Source organism: Watersipora subatra, chromosome 8, assembly GCF_963576615.1.
Source record: "Watersipora subatra chromosome 8, tzWatSuba1.1, whole genome shotgun sequence".
In the NCBI taxonomy this organism is placed as follows: domain Eukaryota; kingdom Metazoa; phylum Bryozoa; class Gymnolaemata; order Cheilostomatida; family Watersiporidae; genus Watersipora; species Watersipora subatra.
Genome location: NC_088715.1, coordinates 32,340,683 through 32,362,413, shown reverse-complemented (window position 1 = coordinate 32,362,413; position 21,731 = coordinate 32,340,683). Strand labels below are relative to the sequence as shown.

Sequence of the window (21,731 nt, the reverse complement as noted above, 5' to 3'; positions counted from 1 at the left end):
GTAGCATTAAAAAATTGAAAAAATAACATTTGGATTGAAATAATTTTGATTAGGCTAATTTAAATCAAGCAAAACTAAAATTTGAAAGCGAAACATTAATCTACCTCAGACCCTCACCAAGTAAGACTAGCATCTCAAACAAAAATATTTCATGCAATATAATTCAACAAGTCGAAATGTGTTATATTTTAACATCAACCAAATATTCTTTTGGCTATGAGGCTCAGCAAACAATGTTTTTAAATGCTTAACTTCTAGCAGTTTAATCTGAATCCTGAGCACTTCATCTTTACACTAATATACTTAAAAATGTAAATGCATGCAGAGAATGCCAAACTCTTTGTCTAATTCAAATTTAAGAAAAAAGATTGACAGTTTCACTACAAAATACTTACGTAATTTATAAAATTAAAACAAATAAACACTTGCTCACTTGAATGCCAGTACGAATTTCAGTGCCATGTGATTTAATGCTGCCTCAAACATTCTGTGGTGAGTTAGGTAGCATTAGTAAAGGAATCTGCCTAATGACTTTAGCTATGGGCTAGCCAGCTGGACATGGAATTGACGTTGCCAGCCTCGTACTTCAGACTTTTTGAATCTTGGTCTGTTCCTGGTTGATTGATAGAAGACAGAGAGCCAACTAGATGTGACTCAACATGAACTACTCCTTCACTAGAAACGTAGTTGCTTCTAGAGGCAGCCTAATCCAAACACTCTCTATCATTGCAGTCGGGTGTCAGGGCCGACAACTAAGTTCACTTTTCATATTGGTCTGGTTGCCGCGTGTCCAGAGAAAGCCGAGGTTATGATGAGTGATGCCAGAAGCCTTTTTCTAAGAACTATATAACCAGACCAGCGAGGGACTTGTGACCCAGGCTGACACTCCTGAAATTTTATGCTTCTGCTGCTCCCACTGCCCCTTGTGCTCCTGCCTTTTTTGGAGTTCTTGCAGCTGTCTTCCAGATCCTGGTTAAAAGCAGGTGATGATAAGCCTTGGCTTTCTGCTTGACCAGCTCTAACTAGCTTGTTCCATCTGCTTCTTGGCCTTGCCCTTCCTGTTGAACTCTCTCTGTAGTTCTGTGGTAGCTTGTCCCAGCTTTTGTAGGAAGGCATGGAAGAGCTTTAGCCAGCTTTTACTCTGTACCAAATACTGGTCCTGTTGCTTTATCCAGCAAGAGTGGTTTTGCAAGACCTGTAAAACCCGGAAAGGTTCTCAAATCTTAACTTTTAGCTTAGGATTGTCTCCTCATCTTCTCTTATTGAGGAGCCAGACCCAGTCTCTTGGTGCGAACAGCAGAAGCTTTTCTTGGTCTTCCTGATTAATGGCCACCTGCTTCTCCCAAAGAGTTGTGTGCACTTCCTCTAAATTGATCAATGTCTCTACTACATACTTATGTGAAGGCTAAGTTTCAGGGGTGGGTGGCTTAAACTCTTGCTGGTCAAAAAACCGCAGCTCATATTCGAGCATCAGCAAGTTGGCTGTTTCTCTATTGACTGAGTGTATCGCTTGCATCAGCTGAGAGAGCAATCTTTCCCACTTCTCCTGACCCCCGGGTTAGTAGCAGATCTTGTAACAAGACCGTTAGCTTGGAGGTGATAATGTGTAGTGTGAGTCTTGTCCACCTGACAAAGTCGACACAGCTCAGTCATCAGTTGACTCTCGAACTGTGCTATTTTGTCGGTGTGAATTTGCTCTGGCAAACTCATATAACAAAACAACCATTCATCTAACGCACTAGCCACCACCAAAACCATGGCTTCTAACAGTGTTAAAGCATCCTGCCACCTAGTCAAGTGATCTGTGAGCACCATGATCTACTTATTCCTTCTCAAAGTCTCCTGCGTCGGTTTCACCAGGTCCACGGTCACCTTCTGTCATGACACCTGGCATAGAGTCTATGTCTGCGACAGGCCATCTTACCACTACTAAGCTTTACTACCTGACAAACCTGACAGCTCTTGATCAGCCTCTTTACTGTTGTGGCCAGTACCAGGTCAATCGCGGTTGGCTGATTTTTCTACTCACCTCAGTGAGCAAGGGTGTGAGTCTGTTAGACAATTAGCTCCCTGATGATCAGGGAGCCTAGCCTAGGATCAGACCTAGCACCTATTGTGGCTGACCATGAGTAGAAGTTTAGGCATCCAATACTTGGTTGGATTGCATCTTAAATAACAGGAAACTTTTTTGCAGCTGGCGGAGTTTTTGACCAATAAGCTCCAGCCGCCCAGTTGGTTCCTCAGCTCACTCAACAGTGGGGTACATGATGACCACCGGTACCCGGCCAGCGGTTTGTATCTGAGCCAACTCTTTGTCGGTAGCTCTCCAAATTTTCCCCCCAGTCGTGCCACAGACTTCCAGGGTAGATCTGCTTTTTTTGAGCTGGTGCCCCTGGCTGCCATAGCAGCAAAATTGTTGATTTTACCAACTATTTTGCGCTCGTGGTCCTGACGACCCCTAAAATGGTGAATTGGCTTTTCTTAATTTGGACCTCCGTTTCTCAGCTCGATGAGCTCGCATTGTCAGCAGTCTTTACAGGTTGTTCAGTTGAGTCTATTGACGTTCCCATGAAGGAGACTGGTTTGGTGTTTCAGTGTAAACTGAAACTCAGTCAGGATCTCCAACCATCTGGCCACTTGGTAGGAGGGTTTCTTTTCTTGACACAGTCACTGCAGGAGCCTGATCTCTACGAACTGATCTGGAAAAAAAACTGTGTGCCATGTAGGTATGGCCAGAAGTGTTTTAAGGATTTTATTACGGCTAGCAGCTCCTTCCGAGTCACACAGTAGTTTTTGTTTGCAGGGATCAGTGTCTTGGTGAACAAAGCTATCACCTTCTCTGCTATTTCCTGTACTTGAGATAGTACCCTTCCTACTCTATAGCCACTGGAATCTGTATCAAGAATATACAGCCGGCTCGAATCTGAGTATTTTATCACAAGAGTTGAGGAAAAATGTTGTTTCAGCTTGTTGCAGATAGCTTGCTACTTCCTGCCCTACAGCCACTCCTTTCCTTTGCTTGTAAGTTAGCTCGAAGGCCAGACTGTGGCAGTGAAATCATAAATGTATTGCCTGTAATAAATTACTACTTTTCAAAATAATTGTAGCTCCTGGAGTCTGGTGAAGATCGACCATTGACAGACTGCCTGGGCTTTCTCTGGGTTGGTAGCTACTCCTTACACATTCACCACAAAGCTTAGGCACTGGATTTGCAACTGGATGAGTTGGCACTTAAAGGCCTGTACTTTTTGACAAGCTGTTTTTGTTGCTGGAGCACCTTTTCCCATTGCTGCAAGAGAGTGTTTTAATTAGAGGCAATGACTATGATGTCATCTAAGTAGAGCAGCAACGTCTTCCAAGACAAACTATGCAATAATTGCTCCGCCAACCTCTTGAAAGTATCCAGTGCTAAGGTGAGACCAGAAGGGTGAGACCTTATATTTCCAAAAAAACTGGAGTGGGTAGCAAACGCACACCTCCTGTGCATCGGCATCCATAAGTACTTGCTAATAGCCATTGACCAGGTCCAGTGCACTAAAGTACATGCTGCCAGACAATGCATCATGGCTGTAATTAATTTGGAGAAGATAAAATGTGTCCTGTTGGAAATGCCACTTTCCATCTTTCTTCTGGACAAGTACTACTAAACAGCTCCATACACCATCGGCTGACTCAGTGAGACTTTTGTTAGACAGCTGTTGAACTTGATGCGTGACTTTCATTTTTCCTCCAGGCCCAGTCGACTTGGTGACTGAGAGATAGAATTGTTTGTTTCCTAGAGTGAAATAAAATGTTCCACCTCGAAGTCTGGCCCATATCTTCAATCGCATTACTGAACATGCTTTGGTAGCCTGCTCGGTACAAGTGATTATAAACCTTGTAGTAGTTCATATTCTGTCTATAGAATCCTGACCATGTGAACATATTATTCCACTCGATGAAAATACATAGTGATTAATAGAATACTACGATAAGTAATAACTTAGCCCTTAGCTACTTCGGAAAACTTTAATGAGATAATGTTTACATCTTGTCACATATGATATCGTGCCACATGATGATAACACTGAGGAAATTTACTTTTTATTGAAACGCCTTTAGCTGTAACTAGACATAACTTGATATTTGGCAGCAATTAAGCTGTGATGTGGTAAACACTCTCTTTCGACAGAATTGGTACCAAAATAAGTTTTTTTGCTGGTTGTTTGGAAACAAACAGCTAAAAACTAAATATACATGTATATATAAAATAACACCAATATATATGCATATATATTTAGGTATAAATATATTTACATATGCATGTATATACAGGTATTTATACATGTATGTATAATGATATACGTATATATACATATATATATATATATAAGAGTATACATATATATGCCTATATATTTGAAATATATATGTATATGTATATATATTTATACTTTATATAAATATACATACATTTATATATAAATATATATTTATATTTTATAAAACTGTATATATATATAAGTATATAAATACATAAATATATAAATATATATATATATACATATATAAAAATTTATATATATATATATTTATATATATATAAAATATATATATATATATTTTTTTTTGTATATATATAATATATATATAATATATATATAATATATATATATACATATATAAATATATATATATATATATATATATATATTTATATATATATAAAACAGCTAAGGCTTTCAACTCTAGCATTGCTAGTGGTGTGACCTTATAAGATCACATAGATGTCGCATCATGTAATTAGTGGCCAGCTGAAATGTCTGCAAGTAACTAACAGGTCTGCTCTTTTATAAAAACCTGATTATTCCTTTCACAAAACCTCTCTCCTTGTTTGATCATTTTATTTGCCGGTAAAACCGGCCTTTCAATTTCACATGCAAAGCTATTCTTGTCTTGTCTTGCAACTTCCAAGAATCAATAGGTCTATCAACTATCAATATGAAATAATACCAGTAATATTGATACACACAGATTGGCATTAAACATGCAGGGTATATATGTACTTAAAAAAATGTATAAGCTATTTTTTTTTAATAAGTCTATCTTTTTCGATCAACACACATCTTATTTTATATTAGGCCCGGTGTTAAGCAAAAGTAACACATGCTGAACCAACAATATCGTCATTGTGATTTATTCAGTTGGACCAAATTAGTAGATTGTATAATAATTATAAAAAATGTTGTAAGCGCTTGTTAACCCTTTTACTGCCAAGCATGTACAAATTTGGGTATCTGCTAAGTGCCAGCCATTTTACTGAAGATTGCCCATATTGCTTAATGATATGTAAACAGAAGTTTTTCCAATTTCAATGTCTATCTAGAAGATCTTTGTTACATATTTTAATTTTCCAACATTTTAACCAACATTGCTATGCAAAAATTCAATGGATCTATACTTTGCGAGATGATAAAGCTGTGTGAAGCTATGATCGATGCGAAGCTAAAAGGATCCTCCATAATGTTCATTACTCTTACAAAATTATTATTTTCACCACTATCAGAGACACTGCTGCTGCTTTAATGATTTGTATAATCACAAAAATCTGCATCTGAATTTGCTATAATGTACTCAACATAACTAATTACCTTTTTTCTGACTTGCGCGCGGTAATTAATTAACTCACACAAAAAATGTTCGTTATTAATTTAGAAACTCTCAAACAAAACTTTAAAATTGCTTTGTTAAATTTGGCTAAATTTTTACACAAATATTCGGCCAACACTGTCAATTTCATAAAAGTCTTAAAGACTGTGGGTTATGCTGTCAACGAATAATAAAGTTAGCCAACTACGCAATTGCTGGGGAAAGTCGTAATAATGCGTCTATGGCAGTCGTCCCACCCAAAATGCATTTATTCATCTACGGCAGTGAAAGTGTTAATTATTTTGATGATTTCATTCTCAAAGTTTTAAATAAAATCAATAAAACTTTGGAGTAAGAATGTGCAATTGCAAATAGCAATTGCTGCTATTAATGCTGTGTTATAATATTTGTTGGGCTCAGGTTATATTGGCCTCTGAGGTGAAAAAGGTGCAGGTGGTTCCGGAAGTTACTGTGAGAAAATAAAGCCTGAAGATTAAGTAGCATTAGACAGTATTGGGTGGTCTTATATAGTATGTAAAAAAGTGAAAAGAAAGATGAGGAAGAAAGACTTGTTGAAGAGTGTTGATTGGAAATAAGGATATGTTGAATGAGGCATTGAGGGCTTCTGAGATAGATGGTGAATAATTTGGACAGACTTTTGGAAAGGGAAGAGTGGATGAGGTGGCTTGAGAAGTCAGTTTGACAAAAAAGTAACAAAAGTGTCAGAGCATGACAGCCATGCGCAGTACCCTAGAGTGGCGATAGAGGATACGATTCCTTGTAAATATTTCTTGAAAAGTAGTCCTAAAGGTAGTAGTAAGTATTACAAAAATAACAGTGATGAGCGTTTTGTTAGTAGGTATGGGACAAGAGTATAGAGTAAACTAAGAACAGCATATGCACAGATTACGCACTGCACTTGATGCATCAGGTGCACTTATAGGGAGTTGTTCTCTTCCGTCTATGTGGATTGGCTGCAACTTTATGGCGGTCGCCCAATTAGTAATCATAACGGATTCCGCGTAAAAGTTTATGCAGAAAAAAAAGATTAATACGTTTAACCAAAGACAAGTCTCTGTTGTAAACGTTAGTAAAATTTAGGAATAAAATAAATTGAAAATAAAATCTACAAGAACAAATCAAACTGACTGATACGAAAATAGAATTAAAACTGACTGAGCGCACAAGTAACGACATGTTTAGTCGCTGTTGTTGCCTAAGTTCTCAAGTCTTACTAAAGTTTACCGCAGAGACCGGTCGCTGGTTAAACGTTATAATCTTATTTTTTTCCATAAGTTTTTGAGCCAAATTCTTATGATTATGATTACCAATGGAATGACCGACATAACATCACAACCAAGCCACATAGACGAATGAGAACAACTCCCTATAAGTGCAGCTGCTGCATCAGGTGCAGTACGTCTTGTGACAAGCTGTTGTGTTGCTTGCCCGCGGATGGAGAACAACTCCGCAAAAACAACAGTTTGTCAAGACAGGCTAGCTCTGGGCTAGTCAGTGGTAGTGTTGGTGATAATAGTGGAAGTGTTGGTAGTGACAGCGGTTACTGTGCCAGTATTGGTTGTGGTGGTGGTCAGGGTGATGGAAAAGCAAGTGAGTTCTGGCGAGGATGAGATAGTTACAGATAAGAGTACTTTTGGCAGTGGCACAGGGTCAGACAAGCTTAAATTACAGCTTATGAAGATGACCTTAACAGATCCGGATAACAAGCGTCACAAGTAAATGAGTTAATACGTGTGGCTGGTGATAGTTATGGTGTAGTCAGAAAAAAAGAAAGGGCATGTTGTATTATAGGACTCATGGGGCTTGAGCTATATTGGCATCTGCAGTAAAAGCAGTTGCAGGTAGTTGTGACAGTTATGGGGAATGAAAAAACTAGTAGATTAAATAGTATTCGGCAGGATTGGTTGATATATAAGAAAGTTATAAAATAACAGCTTTTTTATTATACAATCAATGTAAGTAGTAACAGGTTTTTACAACAACTAGGGTGTTCCGAAGAGTATTCTCATTGTTCATCAAAACACTTAAAACCCTTCAAATGAGATGGTAAACCGCGTTATGGACAAATCTGAAAAGGATTAATAGGATTAAAACCTTAATGACTTTGAATCCGAGTGCAGTTTTGATAAACTTGACTATCAATCTTTTCAGGTACAACTCGCTAGTATCATAGCAGACACTACAGCGACCATGAAACAAACACCACAGCAACCATGAAAAAATTAATTGTTATGATGTAACCGACGTATTATTAGTTCTAGTTTGCAGACACTTTTTTACTGATCTTTTTTTATGATGCTTTCATACAGATCAAAAAATGTCTCTGATGGCAAATTGAAGTGACGTTTAAATGAAAGGAGGAGTTTTATTTTTAAACCCTGCTTTTATTTTAATATAGGTAGCAATAAAAAAGTGGTGTAGAAATATCGGTTTTGCAGATTATATATATATAAATCTGTGTGTGTTTGTCAGTTGTTTGTATACCAAGTTTTAGTGATGAAGTTATAGGAAAAAAATCTATTTCACACTGAAACTGATTTCAGAACCTCTAGTTCTGCAGACAAAAGTGTTATTAACTACTATCTTTTTCCAACTGGCAACACCATGGCATAATTTTACACACCATACTTATTACACTTGTCAATATTTAATGTCGATTGGCTAAAATACCATGCATCACGTCTCAGCTAGCACAATTAAAGATCATGACTGTGTGAAAGATCCTGATATGGTTTATATTAATTATACCCTTAGTTTATATATTAATCAAGACAGCTGTCAATGTTAGTTTACTAACATAGGCAATGATCTGTTTACAAAAAATTCCCAGTAAGTAAAAACCATGAAGTGAAGGCTACATTTTGATGCAATCTCTAATTATGTGTGTTGTTCTGATACCATAAATAAGGTAAAACTGTATATAAGTTTTACAGAAATTTTTGTTATACAGTACTTACTATTAGTATGAATGCATCACCAAAATTTCCTAAGAAACTAAACAACTGAATGTAGAACGTATTAAAAAGTCTTCGACATCTCATATTACTTGAGAAAAAATCTTTTAACAGTGAGCAGTTGACATTAATGGACCTTTTATTGCCTACGAGCACTTTTGACTTTTGCCATGCAATATTTTAGGCCATGCTTTTAACACATTTATAGCTATTCAAAGCTTTTCAAAACTTAGTTAAAAAAATTTTATTTGAAAAAAAGTTGAAGCTCTATGCTGATACAAAATTAATAAAAAAAAAAATTATGAATAAAGATGCAAGAAGGTACAACTCTAAAACCATATGGAAAGTGTGTTACTAGACTAAAGCCCTCTTTCATTGATTTGAACAGTTTTCGAAAACATTGCAATGTCTGTTCAATGCAATTTAGCTAAGTAGATCAATGAGAAAAACGTAAATAAATGGAAAACCTGAAAAATTGATGATAAAACAATTTTTTTTTCATTCAAGAAAAGTTTTTAATAAAACTTGTGTTTTTACATTGAGTTTCCACTTAGCTCATCAGAATGACTTAACCTCAGGTTAAAAACTCATCAATGTAAAATACCATGGTTGTCAGCTTTTTCTTTGGGGAGGGAAAAACTCTACACTTTGACAACTTTATTAGTAGTAAGTGAAGGATCATTTTCTAAAACGTGTTTTTTGGTAGTGTTAAGCTTCAAAACACTTAAAATTCATTAAAATTTATCAAATAAATAAAAACAAAATTATTACACATAAAAATCTAAGAAAAATAGAGACCTCAGATTTTGAGCAGGTTTTAAAATATTCCGAAAGAGGAATGGCCACACAACTGCTAAAACTGTTTTGTGGTTGTTAAACAATGGCTTGGGGCTTGTAAAATTGGGCCAAAAAACTTAATACTAAACAAAACTTAACTAAGTTAAACAGATTACTAAACTTACTTTGTTTTGTAATCTTAGAACCTGCTCAGGAGCTTTTTTTAGCAAATGCAACATATGCACGATATACATGCAACTTCTTCATGATTTATTGATTCAAAATCTTGATATATGGTCTTAAAAATTGTTGTTTCAGCCACAGTAGTGCTTTTTAAATGTAAAAAAAAACACATCAACAAGCAATCCCAATGATCATGTGACTACACCTAATCATATCTTGACTATGAAAAGTCAATCTTTACGGACACCACCACCTGGAAACTTCACAGAAGTTTTTTTGTATAGCAGAAAACGGTGGAAAATAGCTCAAACAGCAACAGAAGAGTTCTGGAAAACATAGAAAACTGAATATCTAAACAGCATAAAATTTTGTTAGAAAAGGACAAGAACAGGACCAAATGTAAGTAGGAGATGTTGTAATTTTCAAAGACAACCAGAGAGCTAGAAATGATTAGAAGCTAGGTAGAGTAACCAAAACTATTGCAGGCTCAGACGGCTTAGGGTGCAGCCTGAAAAACAAAATGGGGAACTGATTTCTTGATGAAAAAGGTTTACCCATGCACCCATTAACTGTTCTGCAGAGATCAGTACACAGTGTAGTAGTGTTGCTGAGTACTAATATTAGCAACTATCAATCATGTAAGATTAATCATTATCAATAACTTAGCATAAATTATTCAACAATAAACAAACCAAAAACAAACAACAAAACAAAGATAACTACGTATTACATAAAATAAAAAAAATCAGATAGGGATGTAGGAAAAGTTTATTAGTTTAACATTCCTGGAGTTGATGCCGAGTCAAATTGGCCTAATCCATGCTGACTAGTGATAGTTGCCGGCGTTGAGCCATGAGCTAAAGTTTTGCTCAACTCATACTGTGATGTTTTTCTAGCTTCTGCAGAAGACAATCATATTTGAATTACTACTCTTAATTATGAAGTTGTCAATTGTCATGGGATTATTTATTAGATATTAAAGGTTAGTTGCATATGCTGTTTTATTTTATTATATCATGCTATATTGTTTCTTGTCGCATTTCAGTTGATGTTCAGTACTTTTACTTGCTATTATATTGTAACTTTTCATATTTTATTGCATTTATATTAGTCGCGCTTAGCAAGTTGGTATAAAAATGGTACAGAAATGTTATTTCAGGTTTCATAGTACAAAATAAAGATTGTGAACCACACACTTCACCAGTGAAATTGTCTTTCTTAAAATCCTGAGTGAATTCAATATTTAGAGTTTCCAACAAACTCTACAAAATATAAATCATCAAAGCCTATTCTAAAAAGTTATATTAGCTTAAGGTGTGTAAGATACTTACAAGCAACTTACCTTATGTTATTGGATGCAAATGATCAGCTACGAAATAAATTGTATGCAAGCCTGATTTATATAGGAAATACAATATAATAATCTGATCAGTTTAAAAAAAACAATTGACAGCAAAATGTTTATAAGCTGCAGTATTCCCTACTCTTTTTAGCAGTTTATGGCACAACTCTGGCTGATCTCAATGAAGCAATGGTTCCAAACAAATTACACAACAGAAAGTGTTTTTTTCTGGCTACACTTTTTACAACTAACTAATTTTATTAAAGGATTATAATAATAATAAATAAAGTTTATTAAAGGAGAACCATATTAATGTTTTAAATGTTGGTGTTACGAGTTCACGTTGTCAATTTTACTCAACACTGTGAGTGAATATTATGAAGAAGAAAATGAGATATGAGATATTCTAATATCAGATCTTTGGCTGACTAATACTTAGGTTTTTTCACTTTTTTAGTCATGAAAATTAGTACAAACTCTACTTTGGTTCCTGATACAACTTAAATTAGCTTTCTAACATAAAGCAACCAAACCATTTTATGAGATTTTTTATAAACAGCTATAATATTGTGATAAAAGTTATTACAATATTATCACAATATCACAATATAAATATTTAGTTTTTATAATATGATAATTACTCTATTAGCGTATGTTATAATGTAATAAAGTATAATATACTAAAACGTAACTAACACCTGTGCAATTGACATTTGGTTAATACATATATATTTAACCAATTGCTAAGAGATGTATTGCTCAAAAAGTTATTATGAAATAGTGAAATGTTTAGTTTTTCAACGGTCACAACAGTTTTTTTATTAAGATTTTGGAATACCTATTCTGTACCAAAGAGGATTTGATCTCGAACGAAGCCTTTCACCAGTCTTATGCCTAGCCCACAAAACTACGGAAGTCGAATTGCTAGCTTGCCAATATAAGTCATTATATCAGAGCAAAACCTAACTGCATGCTTTGCGTGTTACATGGGTCATAGCATAACGCCGCGAGAAACTATTTGCTCCCATTATTAAACTGGCTAATAGCCAAACTCTTACAACTTCTCATTGTTTATAAGACAAAAAAATTTAATTTTCTCATGAAATGTAGTTTGAAAGTTAGAATGGCACATGTTGTTATATGTTAAATACAAATTAATTTTCTGTCCAAATACTTTTCTATTACACGGGCAATGCCGGGTGGCACAGCTAGTTGTTTTATATTTGCAAAACCTATTTGTTTTAATAGTGCATATACCGAAATTTTGAATTGAAATTGCTTAATTGTAAAAAAATTCATAAAACCATTTATTTTATAGGAACTAATTTTCTTTACAAGCCAAATCCAAGTTTGTGGCAGAAATTGCATTTTTTGCTAAAAATGGCCTCTTATAAAATGTGCTACAATTGATTTTTTGCTAGTTTTACTTTTGAAATAAAATACCTGCCGTTGGTGAAGCAAAATCAGTTTGAAACTGGGTAAAACATATGAAATAACTCTGGTATATTACATTTACCAACTTGCTAAATATCTAAGGTGACAGAAAATATTTTGAAGACTATTAATTTTATGCAAAATTTTATTTATTATCTCAATTGAATCAGACCACCTTTGATTAAATATGAAAATAATATTGATGTCTAGCTGTCATGAAAAGCCCCATTTCATTAACTTGTTGTTACTAAAGATTTTTTCTACAATAATTATCATGACACTTACCAAGTTTTATTTCAATTCAATATGCGGTTACCGATGGTAATGAAAAGTTTGACATAAAGAGATATTGGCTTATTTGGAAATTCTTCAGATGTCTGAATGGGATTTGCACCAATCTCTGGTGCTAAAGTTTTTAACTGAAGTCTGTTGATATCATGTATAGGTTATCTGTATCAAAATTGTGCCTGCTATCTTTGCAAGAAAATATTTTCAAACTGAACTGACTTATTTTACCTTGCTCTTGCTTTTATAGGATAGATGTGGATATAAACAAATGTTGTAAACATGTCTAAAAACCTGAATAAAGGAAAAATGGCTTGGGTGAAAGTAGTATCTTAATGCCAGTGTCCTAAATGTAACTTTAAAATGTCATTTTACACATTTTGACTGATGGTTGGATAAAATGGTCGCTGACTGACTTTCATAATTGCATCCTTTATGTAGACACCAATAAGCCTGGCAAACATCGCATCTGCCCTTGGAAAAGCTAAGTCGCTGTTTCGGAGCTCCGCAGTGAAAACATACGTTTGGATTTCCTTTCTCAAAATGGACTTTAGTCAAATGAACTGACAGATAGCCTTTGTCCTTTTGATAATTGCCGAATTCACGCCCACAGCCAGTCACTAGACACCATAACGCTCTACATTCTTTGCATTCTTCCATGAGTTGGCCAAATGAACGGTATTTTGGTTGGCCACAATTACAATTTCCAATTAGAACAGGCGCTTGGCCTAGCTGAGGCGCAGAACATGTTGACGTTAGAGAAGACGATTCTCTTGAGCGCTTTTCTGATCTCTCTAAACTTTCAGTAACTAAAGACCTCTTTTGACCTGATGATAATTGTTTAGTGTTTGGTAAAATTGTCAATGGCAAAAAGTTAACCGAAGCCCTTACTTCTTGCGTGCGTGTTGGTTAAGCAAATCCCCTAGGTACAAAAGTAGCTGGGACTGCTCTTTTTTGTGCGGGAACCTGTTGTGAACTTGAGCCTTGAAAACTCGCTACTGGTGTACCAAGAACGATTATGGCTGCTGGAGATGTAGCCTGAGCTCATGTTTGATGTATAGGTGCTTGTGGATCGAATACACTGGGTACAAATGTTGCCGGGGCAATTGGTCTCTGTGGCCTTCTTACAGAAATATTTTTTTGCGTTGTATCAGCTTCAACAGGCAACTGATTTTGAGAACCAGACTCATCACAAGCTGTATCTTGAGATTGAAGCCCATAGTTGCTCATATCTGTCATTAAATCATTCATGTAAGCAGTCAGTGCTCCGACCTAAAATTTAATCTCCACATTAATGCATGAGTTTATTAGTTTTCATCTTTAATATTGTGTGAATAAAAAAGATTTGGTGAAACTTAAAGCTGGTACGCAGAGTGCAACACAAAAATTTCCTCTTTTTAGAATATCAGAAATTTGAATGATTTTTTAAGCAATGTTTGAGAATTTTTTGTGTAATAATTTTCTTTAAAACAAAGTAAATAACCTTTCAAACAAAAAATGCTGAGAAAATAGAGAGCAACTGGTCAGTCGATTTAAAATAACTAGTTTAACATAGCCTGAAACCTTTTTAAAAAAAAACTCAGATTTTTCAAAAATTGTACGACAGTTATATGACATTTATAAAATGAGGCAATGAAACAACAATTTGGACATATAGGCAGAGCTGCTTTTTGTCAAATAGCTCAAACATAATTTTACTGGTCCTCAAATAATTGAGTTAAACTAAACAATATCGAAAAACAAAACTGTAAAATGATTTTAGAATTTTGGTAGATAATTTTGTAGTTTATTTTGGGGTTACATGTATTTTAAAGGATGCCTGTTTTAAATTTTTTTAGCCTTTATTTTATATCAAAGTGTTAGCTGCATCATAATACACAAAGCAAAATTATTAGTCAAATTTTATGATTGCTTCTTAGTAGCAAAATTGAACACATTTTTTATAATCCAAACAACAAACGTTGCAATATCTGACATCCTCTCATGGCATACTGTTGTATACAATAACCAGGCTAGTTGAGAATCGTACTAAGTGAGCACTAAAATTGCAAGATTTTCAAAATCATTTTGAAAAATGTTGATAAGTTTCATAGATGTTGTAAAAAAACATTGTGATAATGTGTACATTGTTTAGAACCAATTTCAGATGATTTGATTACATCATGGGGTCTGTTAAATGATACAAACAAGAAACTATGTATATCCTTCCTTTTGTATGTGTGTAATCATTATATGTGTTATACCAGGTGAAAGCCCGGCATTGTATGAGTGACAGCAAATTAATTGAAATAAAAAACAGGTAACAAAACCAAGTACACAAGAAAAACCTGCTCTAACAAATTTTAAATAATGAATAAAATAAGGTGAAACAGCCAGATGGAAATCAAGTACCAGAGAAGACACCAAATCAACCTGTTTGCACAAGGGGGCAACCCAGTTAGCTTACAGATTCTGAACTAAACCAGGTAACGTAAAGATTTATTTAATAACCTCCTAAATCTATTCAAGAAAACCCTCAATGAGTAAAGACATTTTCATTTTCCCAGAGACACATTGTATAATAATTGGATTAGTGTTTTCTTCCTTGGGGAGGGAATCATGTGGCCTGGTACAAGAAACAAACCATACCCATTATTAATTATCTTTTTGGTGTGCGATTATCATATGTAGTTTATAAGTTGGGAGTAGCCATTATATGTATAATAATATGTTAAGTGTAAGGCCTGTTTTCATTGTAGCTCCTATATGAATAGCCAACTTCTTCACTTTCTTGAATTTGTTAAGGCCTGCCCTTTAGCATATAGATCCATCTGCATGTATGGTTATATTTGTTATCGCCCATAATACTGGACATACTGCAATCTTTGCTGGATCTTTTTACAAGTATAAACTATTTAGTAATTGTCTGCAGTGCATTTGCATTCATAGCGCGTCGGCAAGCATCAAGATCAATAAGCCATTTCCTAAATCACACCAAAAACGCTGCGCTCCAGTAAAAATCTTCTTCAATTAGCAACTATGCTGGCAAAGTATCAGATTGCATCACTTTCCCAGATTGCACTACAATCACAGTGCATTGGTAAACGTCATCGCTAATGAATTACTAGGTTAGCAATATATAAGATTGCACCAGCATCTTAGATTGCATCAGCAAACCGTGCATTAGCAGACATTGCCTAAGAAATGACAAGGTTGGCAATCTCTTAAATCGCACCAGCGACACAGTGCACCCGCAAGCATCAACTTCAATAAACTATGCTGGAAATTTTTTTAACGTTCACCATCTTTATGATGCACCAGCAACATTATTTTATCTGTCTAGCCATTAATTTCCTTTTTCAAGACCTGGAAAAGTGGGATTTTTCTTTCAAAACCCAGTAGCAATTTGAAATAGCAATCCTTGCAAACGGATGATGAGGGATCAGACGACCTTCCTTAACATGCTAACTAATGTGAGCTTCCTCTTATTAGAAGTACAGTATTATGTTGCTTGTCAGTACAATATACTGTACCAATACAGTGTACTGTACCAATACAGTGTACTGTACCAATACAGTGTACTGTACCAATACAATGTAATGTACCAGTACAGTGTACTGTACCAGTACAGTATACTGTACCAGTACAGTGTACTGTACCAATACAGCGTACTGTACCAATACAGGGTACTGTACCAGTACAGTGTACTGTACCAATACAGTGTACTTTACCGGTACAGTACACTGTACTGGTACAGTGTACTGTATCAGTACAGTGCACTTTACCAGTACAGTATACTGTACCAATACAGCGTACTGTACCAATACAGGGTACTGTACCAGTACAGTGTAATGTACCAATACAGTGTACTTTACCGGTACAGTACACTGTACTGGTGCAGTACAGTGTACTGTACCAGTACAGTGTACTGTTCCAGTACAGTGTACTCTACCAATACAGTGTACTTTACCGGTACAGTACACTGTACTGGTACAGTACAGTGTACTGTACCAGTACAGTGCACTTTACCAGTACAGTATACTGTACCAAGACAGTGTACTGTACCAATACAGGGTACTGTACCAATACAGTGTACTTTACCAGTACAGTATAATGTACCAGTACAGTGTTTGTAGTCTGTTTAACCTTTAAAAGCTTCTATTCAATATGAATATCCCTGGGTGACTCATTAACCCTAAATTCATTACTTTCTAAAATTATTTGAGTGTTTTTAGATGTTTAAAAGGAATAATTATTACTAAAAAACATCAAAACATTGCAATAGCTGACATCTCAAGGCATACAATAACAAGACTAGTAGGCAAGCGTTGAGCTAACAGTTATTCTTGACAATTGGATTTTACGGAGAACGTAGTGAGGACACTTACCTAGCCTCCATGGACTTCAATCCATTCTGATGGAGCATACCGATGAGCAACGATAGAGTTGGTTGTTAACATTTCACACAGCCAACTGAAAGTCTGACCAGCACCGTGTTTGTTACCTTGGTTTTCTAGATACATTATCATCTGCTTGACTGCAACTTCAATAAGCTAAACAAAATTCCGGATCACTAATTATGCATGAAAATAACTGATAAAATGATAAGGAGTTCTATAAATTTTGTCTTGTAAATAACAAGTAAATGTTTTCAATAAATCAAACAGTAATGTCTTTTTTGCTTAACTTCAGAAAAGGGGAGTACCTCCAAACTTTTTTCATATAATTTTGCTAAAGAACACTAAAATAGGATAATCCATGTTTTTATTGAACAATAAATGATATTTTGATGCAATGTAAAAATGTTAAACGGTTCTTATAATGACTTCTAGTAACACTTTGTTTGCATTTATTCTAAATATAATGTCAGATGTTTCACTGCTTTCTCTGCCACTGATTCATAATTGTAACAAACCATCTGTGTATTTTACTTTATAATCAACAGGCCATTTTTACAATGGTCTCAAAATAGAACTCTGATTTAGATGCAAGTTAAACCAAAGTAAAAAGAGTCTCTCATCAGAAAAAAAACTTAACACGACTATGATTTGTAATCTATATAATCTATGTATAATCTAAATAATCTATGTAATCTGTATAATCTAAATTTGAGCTTGAAATGCATGATAAGCAATCATGAAACCTTCTTTTCTAGAATTAATTTTTCTTTGGTTTTCTCTGGAGCGTTCACAAAAAAAGATTAATTTATACAATTAATAGTTGCTGTGTTTGTGATCTTTTATTTTATGTTTTTGTATTTATGTTAAGTGGTAGTTTTAGTCACTGATAAAATTACTGTGTAATGTGCTTTTTGTACACAAAATAATTGGTTATACATGTAGTATTAAAAATTAAGGAGTATCATATATTTTTTCAAATTAAAAATTTTATATGAATAGGCTTTACAATACATTTGAGCCAGATGCTTACAGAACGACTTTCTACCATCTCAATTTAAGAAAAGCTGATTGTAATGAATATTTATCATATCTATGATAAATAAATTACTCAAGGCTAGACACATTTTTGAAAAGCATGACGGTAATTGAAACAACCAAGTTTCTCTACTTGCTCTATAAAAATAAGACCACTTGAGTAAAAGGCAAATGAGTATATATTGAACAAATGTATGAATTCGTAGTCACATATTCAATAAGAATATAAGTGACTGCACAGTGTGGAACTTCAGGGAGCTTTGATTTTGACTGCATCCAAAGTGCTTTATATAAATTCTAGCTATGGTTTGGCTGCACCCCTCAGTTTCAGGCCCACTCAGTAACTAAATCTCAGTTGACCAGAAGTGTTAACAAAAGCTGTGTCACGAATCAGCCCAGTCCTGGCACTGGTCTCTTTGTTGCTGATTATCTTTTCTAGCTTGGACCTGGCCCTGGGTATCGGACACGTTACAGTTTTTATTTTGGGAACTTATTTTGAAAATTCTACAGCAATGTGGTATTTTTGAAATAGAAACTTTTCTTTTTTTAGGAAGATTTGACAAATTTGGCCATGTGTTGAATTTGTGGTGTTACCCAAATACCAGAATCCAATGCCAAAACTGACTAAAAACCAAATTTTTGAACAATATATTCATATTTCAAAAAAGGAACCAGGGTCAACTAGGTTTCATACGATCTTGAAGCAAGACAAAACTAGATTAGTCAGTTCTGGTAACAAATGTTGGTTTGCGGTTGTCGGTTGAGTGGCAAATGCTCTGTTATTACATGATCACCAAAATATGTTTTAGTCCTTTGTTTTTTATTCTACTGAACGCAAAACATATTGTTGCTGTTGCAAAAGTATAAATCAACTTACTGTTTTTATTATATACCAAGTTATTTCATCATCAGGAAATATCGTTGGAATAGCATTTGATCTCTCACTTTTTACTGCATAGGTTGCAAGCTTTGTCGGTGGAGGGCAGATTTTTTCCTTTCCCTCTTTTCCTAAAAATGGTTACCTAATGTACGAATGTAGAAAAGTACTTATCAGTCTGGAAACTTTTTCTATACTAAAAACATGTCAATATATATCTCTGTACAAAGCAGTGCTAGGAGAATTACAAATAAGACCGCACTGCATTGAAACTCAAGATGGATATTCACATTCGACATGAAGTCCTGTACCACTTCACTACCTTACTACTTTGCCACCTACAAAAAGAGTCCTGCACATACTTCTTATGCCTGAATATCTCTCATGTTGCATGACGCTGTCAGTGTACTAATATTTAGTATAATGATATCTGTGTGTGCGTGTATGCGAATGTGCACGTATGCGCTTGCGTGCGCGCGTGTGTGTGTGCGTGCGTGTATGCGCATGTGTGCGTGTGTGTGACCATTAGACAAAGAAGCAGTTTAATGTTAAAAAAAGCATCATCAATGTTTCAAGCACCTGCCCTCAAGCTTCATGCATTGCCACACTAATCTCTGCACCAATCACTGACTTTGCAAAATTGTGAGTTTTGCATATACTTTTAGTAGTTGAAGGCTCGGCGTTGCAGGGTTAGCAAAAAAGTTTTTTGTACAGAAAACTTACTTTGAATCAACATATTCAACACTTACAATTCTAACTTTTAAATGAAAATGTTTGGTTGTTTATGTTTACTGTGTGATTTATGTTTAATGTGTTTATTTATGCGTAATTCATACCGAACCGGCTGTAGTGCCTACTACCGATCTACATGTATACTGATTGCACTAATTTTTTTGACTACTTGAGTTTACGCATGTTTCTTTATTTATCGGTATACATTTTTCTTCAGGTAAGGATTCACAGTCTTTGTTCTAGTATGGCTTTATGCAAAACCCTAGCTGCAGTGTTTAACATGAAGCCATGAAGGATCGAGATATATTCCAACTACGATCCAAATTTATTTCAAAGTAAAGCCAGTTGGAGAGTGAAATGCGTTGGAAACATGGATGTTTGCCTAACTTGAGGGTGTATGTTCCAATCCAGTTCAGAGTGGCTATCTTTTTCATAAAGCTTTTTGGCTGTAGCTAGACAGATTGAACGCGAGAAATACAGAAGTACAGATGAACTAACACGGATATTTATACATATATATAGCTATGTATATAAATCTTACACATGTATATATATATATATATACTAATAAATTATTTAAAAGCAATACTTATCTTTTTTCTCAGCTACTGTCAGTTTCATGATATTCTCATTCATCAGGCTGTGTTGAAAGCACAGCCTGATGAATGAATTGAGCACTCTAATTTTAGTAATACTAGTTCATAATTCTTAGGAATTTACAGTTTTTATATATATATATTTATATCTATATATATACATATATATATATATATATATATATATATATATATATATATATATATATATATATATATATATATATATATATATATATATATATATATATATATATATAGTTCCATTGTCATTTTCTTGCAAAAACACTTTTCATTGACATGCACAAATTACCTGACTTAATAAAAACTTTGTCAGGATCAAAAATGAAAGTAGGAAAGCAACATATTTCTTATTCCATCACAAACAAGGAACTAAAATCGCTTATAATCTGCTATAATGAAGTGAGTGACGAAGAACTCAAGGACCCTTCTTCAGGTTGATGATATCTTAATTTCAGAAGCTCAAATAACAATTGTGCAGGCTACTGCAAACTTTAAATTATTCAAATTGAAATAAACTATAGTTGGCTCTATTGAAATAGAATTGTGTAACCCAAACCTGTTATGTGTATTTTAAACTAGTCGATATGATAATTTTATCAGGAGTTTGTTATTGGAAACAGCAGAATACAGCATCAATGAGTCACACCGACATTGTTTAGTTTTTATTCCTATACCAGCATGTATTTACAGAATGAACACAACTTCATAAAAATAACTTTAACAAAACATTTTACTGATGTCTACCAGGTTTCAATACACTTGGAAATGGTATATTTGACCAAATAGTTTAAACAACAAATGCCATTACTTCATAATTTTATTGAAACTTGAGCAGTTTTAAAAACTGAAATAAAAATTTTGAAATAAGTCATTGAGCAATTGTTTTTATTAAAAGTAACATGTTGTTTATTGTGACTTGTAGACTTGTGATCACCCTATATAGTTTCTTTTTAAGTATCTGTTTTTTACTTTTTGAAGTTAACTATTCCTTTCACAAAATAAATTATATTAGTTTGGCAAAGTAATTGACAGAAAGAAGGTTTATATTATTATATTTACTTGTGGGTTGTTTTGCCATGCATCACAACCATAAAACTTTTGTTTCAAATCTTTAGAAGAAATCTGATTTGGCCGACCTCGCATAAAGACATCATAGTCTTACTCACAAAAAATATTTTAGGCCCTTCTCTAAAAATGAACTTGCATGAACACTTTTTAGGGAGTTTTGATCGGTTCTCAGATCTTTAAACTACCTGACCAAAGTTTTTCTGCAGTTAGTACAAACTAAAAAACTTTTAGCACAAAATTGTTTCGCTGTTCAATTACTACTTCTTTTTGGCTAATAGACAAATCTTTGCGATTACACATTTTCATGACATGGAATACGAGGTGTAGCTGAATGATATCATGAGTACACCATAAAATAGTCCAATAGTACCTAGGTCATGGTTTATCTCACACTAC

General features: G+C 34.4%; 1 protein-coding gene across 1 annotated transcript; it reads right to left on the bottom strand.

Annotated features, from left to right (window-relative positions):
- Window positions 1-1,249: 1,249 nt before the first annotated feature.
- Window positions 1,250-1,815, bottom strand: LOC137402465 (uncharacterized). Its single transcript, XM_068088964.1, has 2 exons — window positions 1,542-1,815; window positions 1,250-1,365 (listed from the first exon to the last, which is right to left on the bottom strand). Exons 1-2 carry the CDS (start codon window positions 1,813-1,815, stop codon window positions 1,250-1,252), a joined length of 390 nt encoding a protein of 129 aa, XP_067945065.1.
- Window positions 1,816-21,731: the final 19,916 nt, after the last annotated feature.

Coding starts and splice junctions, on each gene's coding strand:
- LOC137402465 (XM_068088964.1), bottom strand. CDS start 1,815: ATGGTGCTCACAGATCACTTGACTAGGTGGCAGGATGCTTTAACACTG. Junction 1,366..1,541: donor TAACCCGGGGGTCAGGAGAA/GTGGGAAAGATT, acceptor TGATCAATTTAG/AGGAAGTGCACACAACTCTT.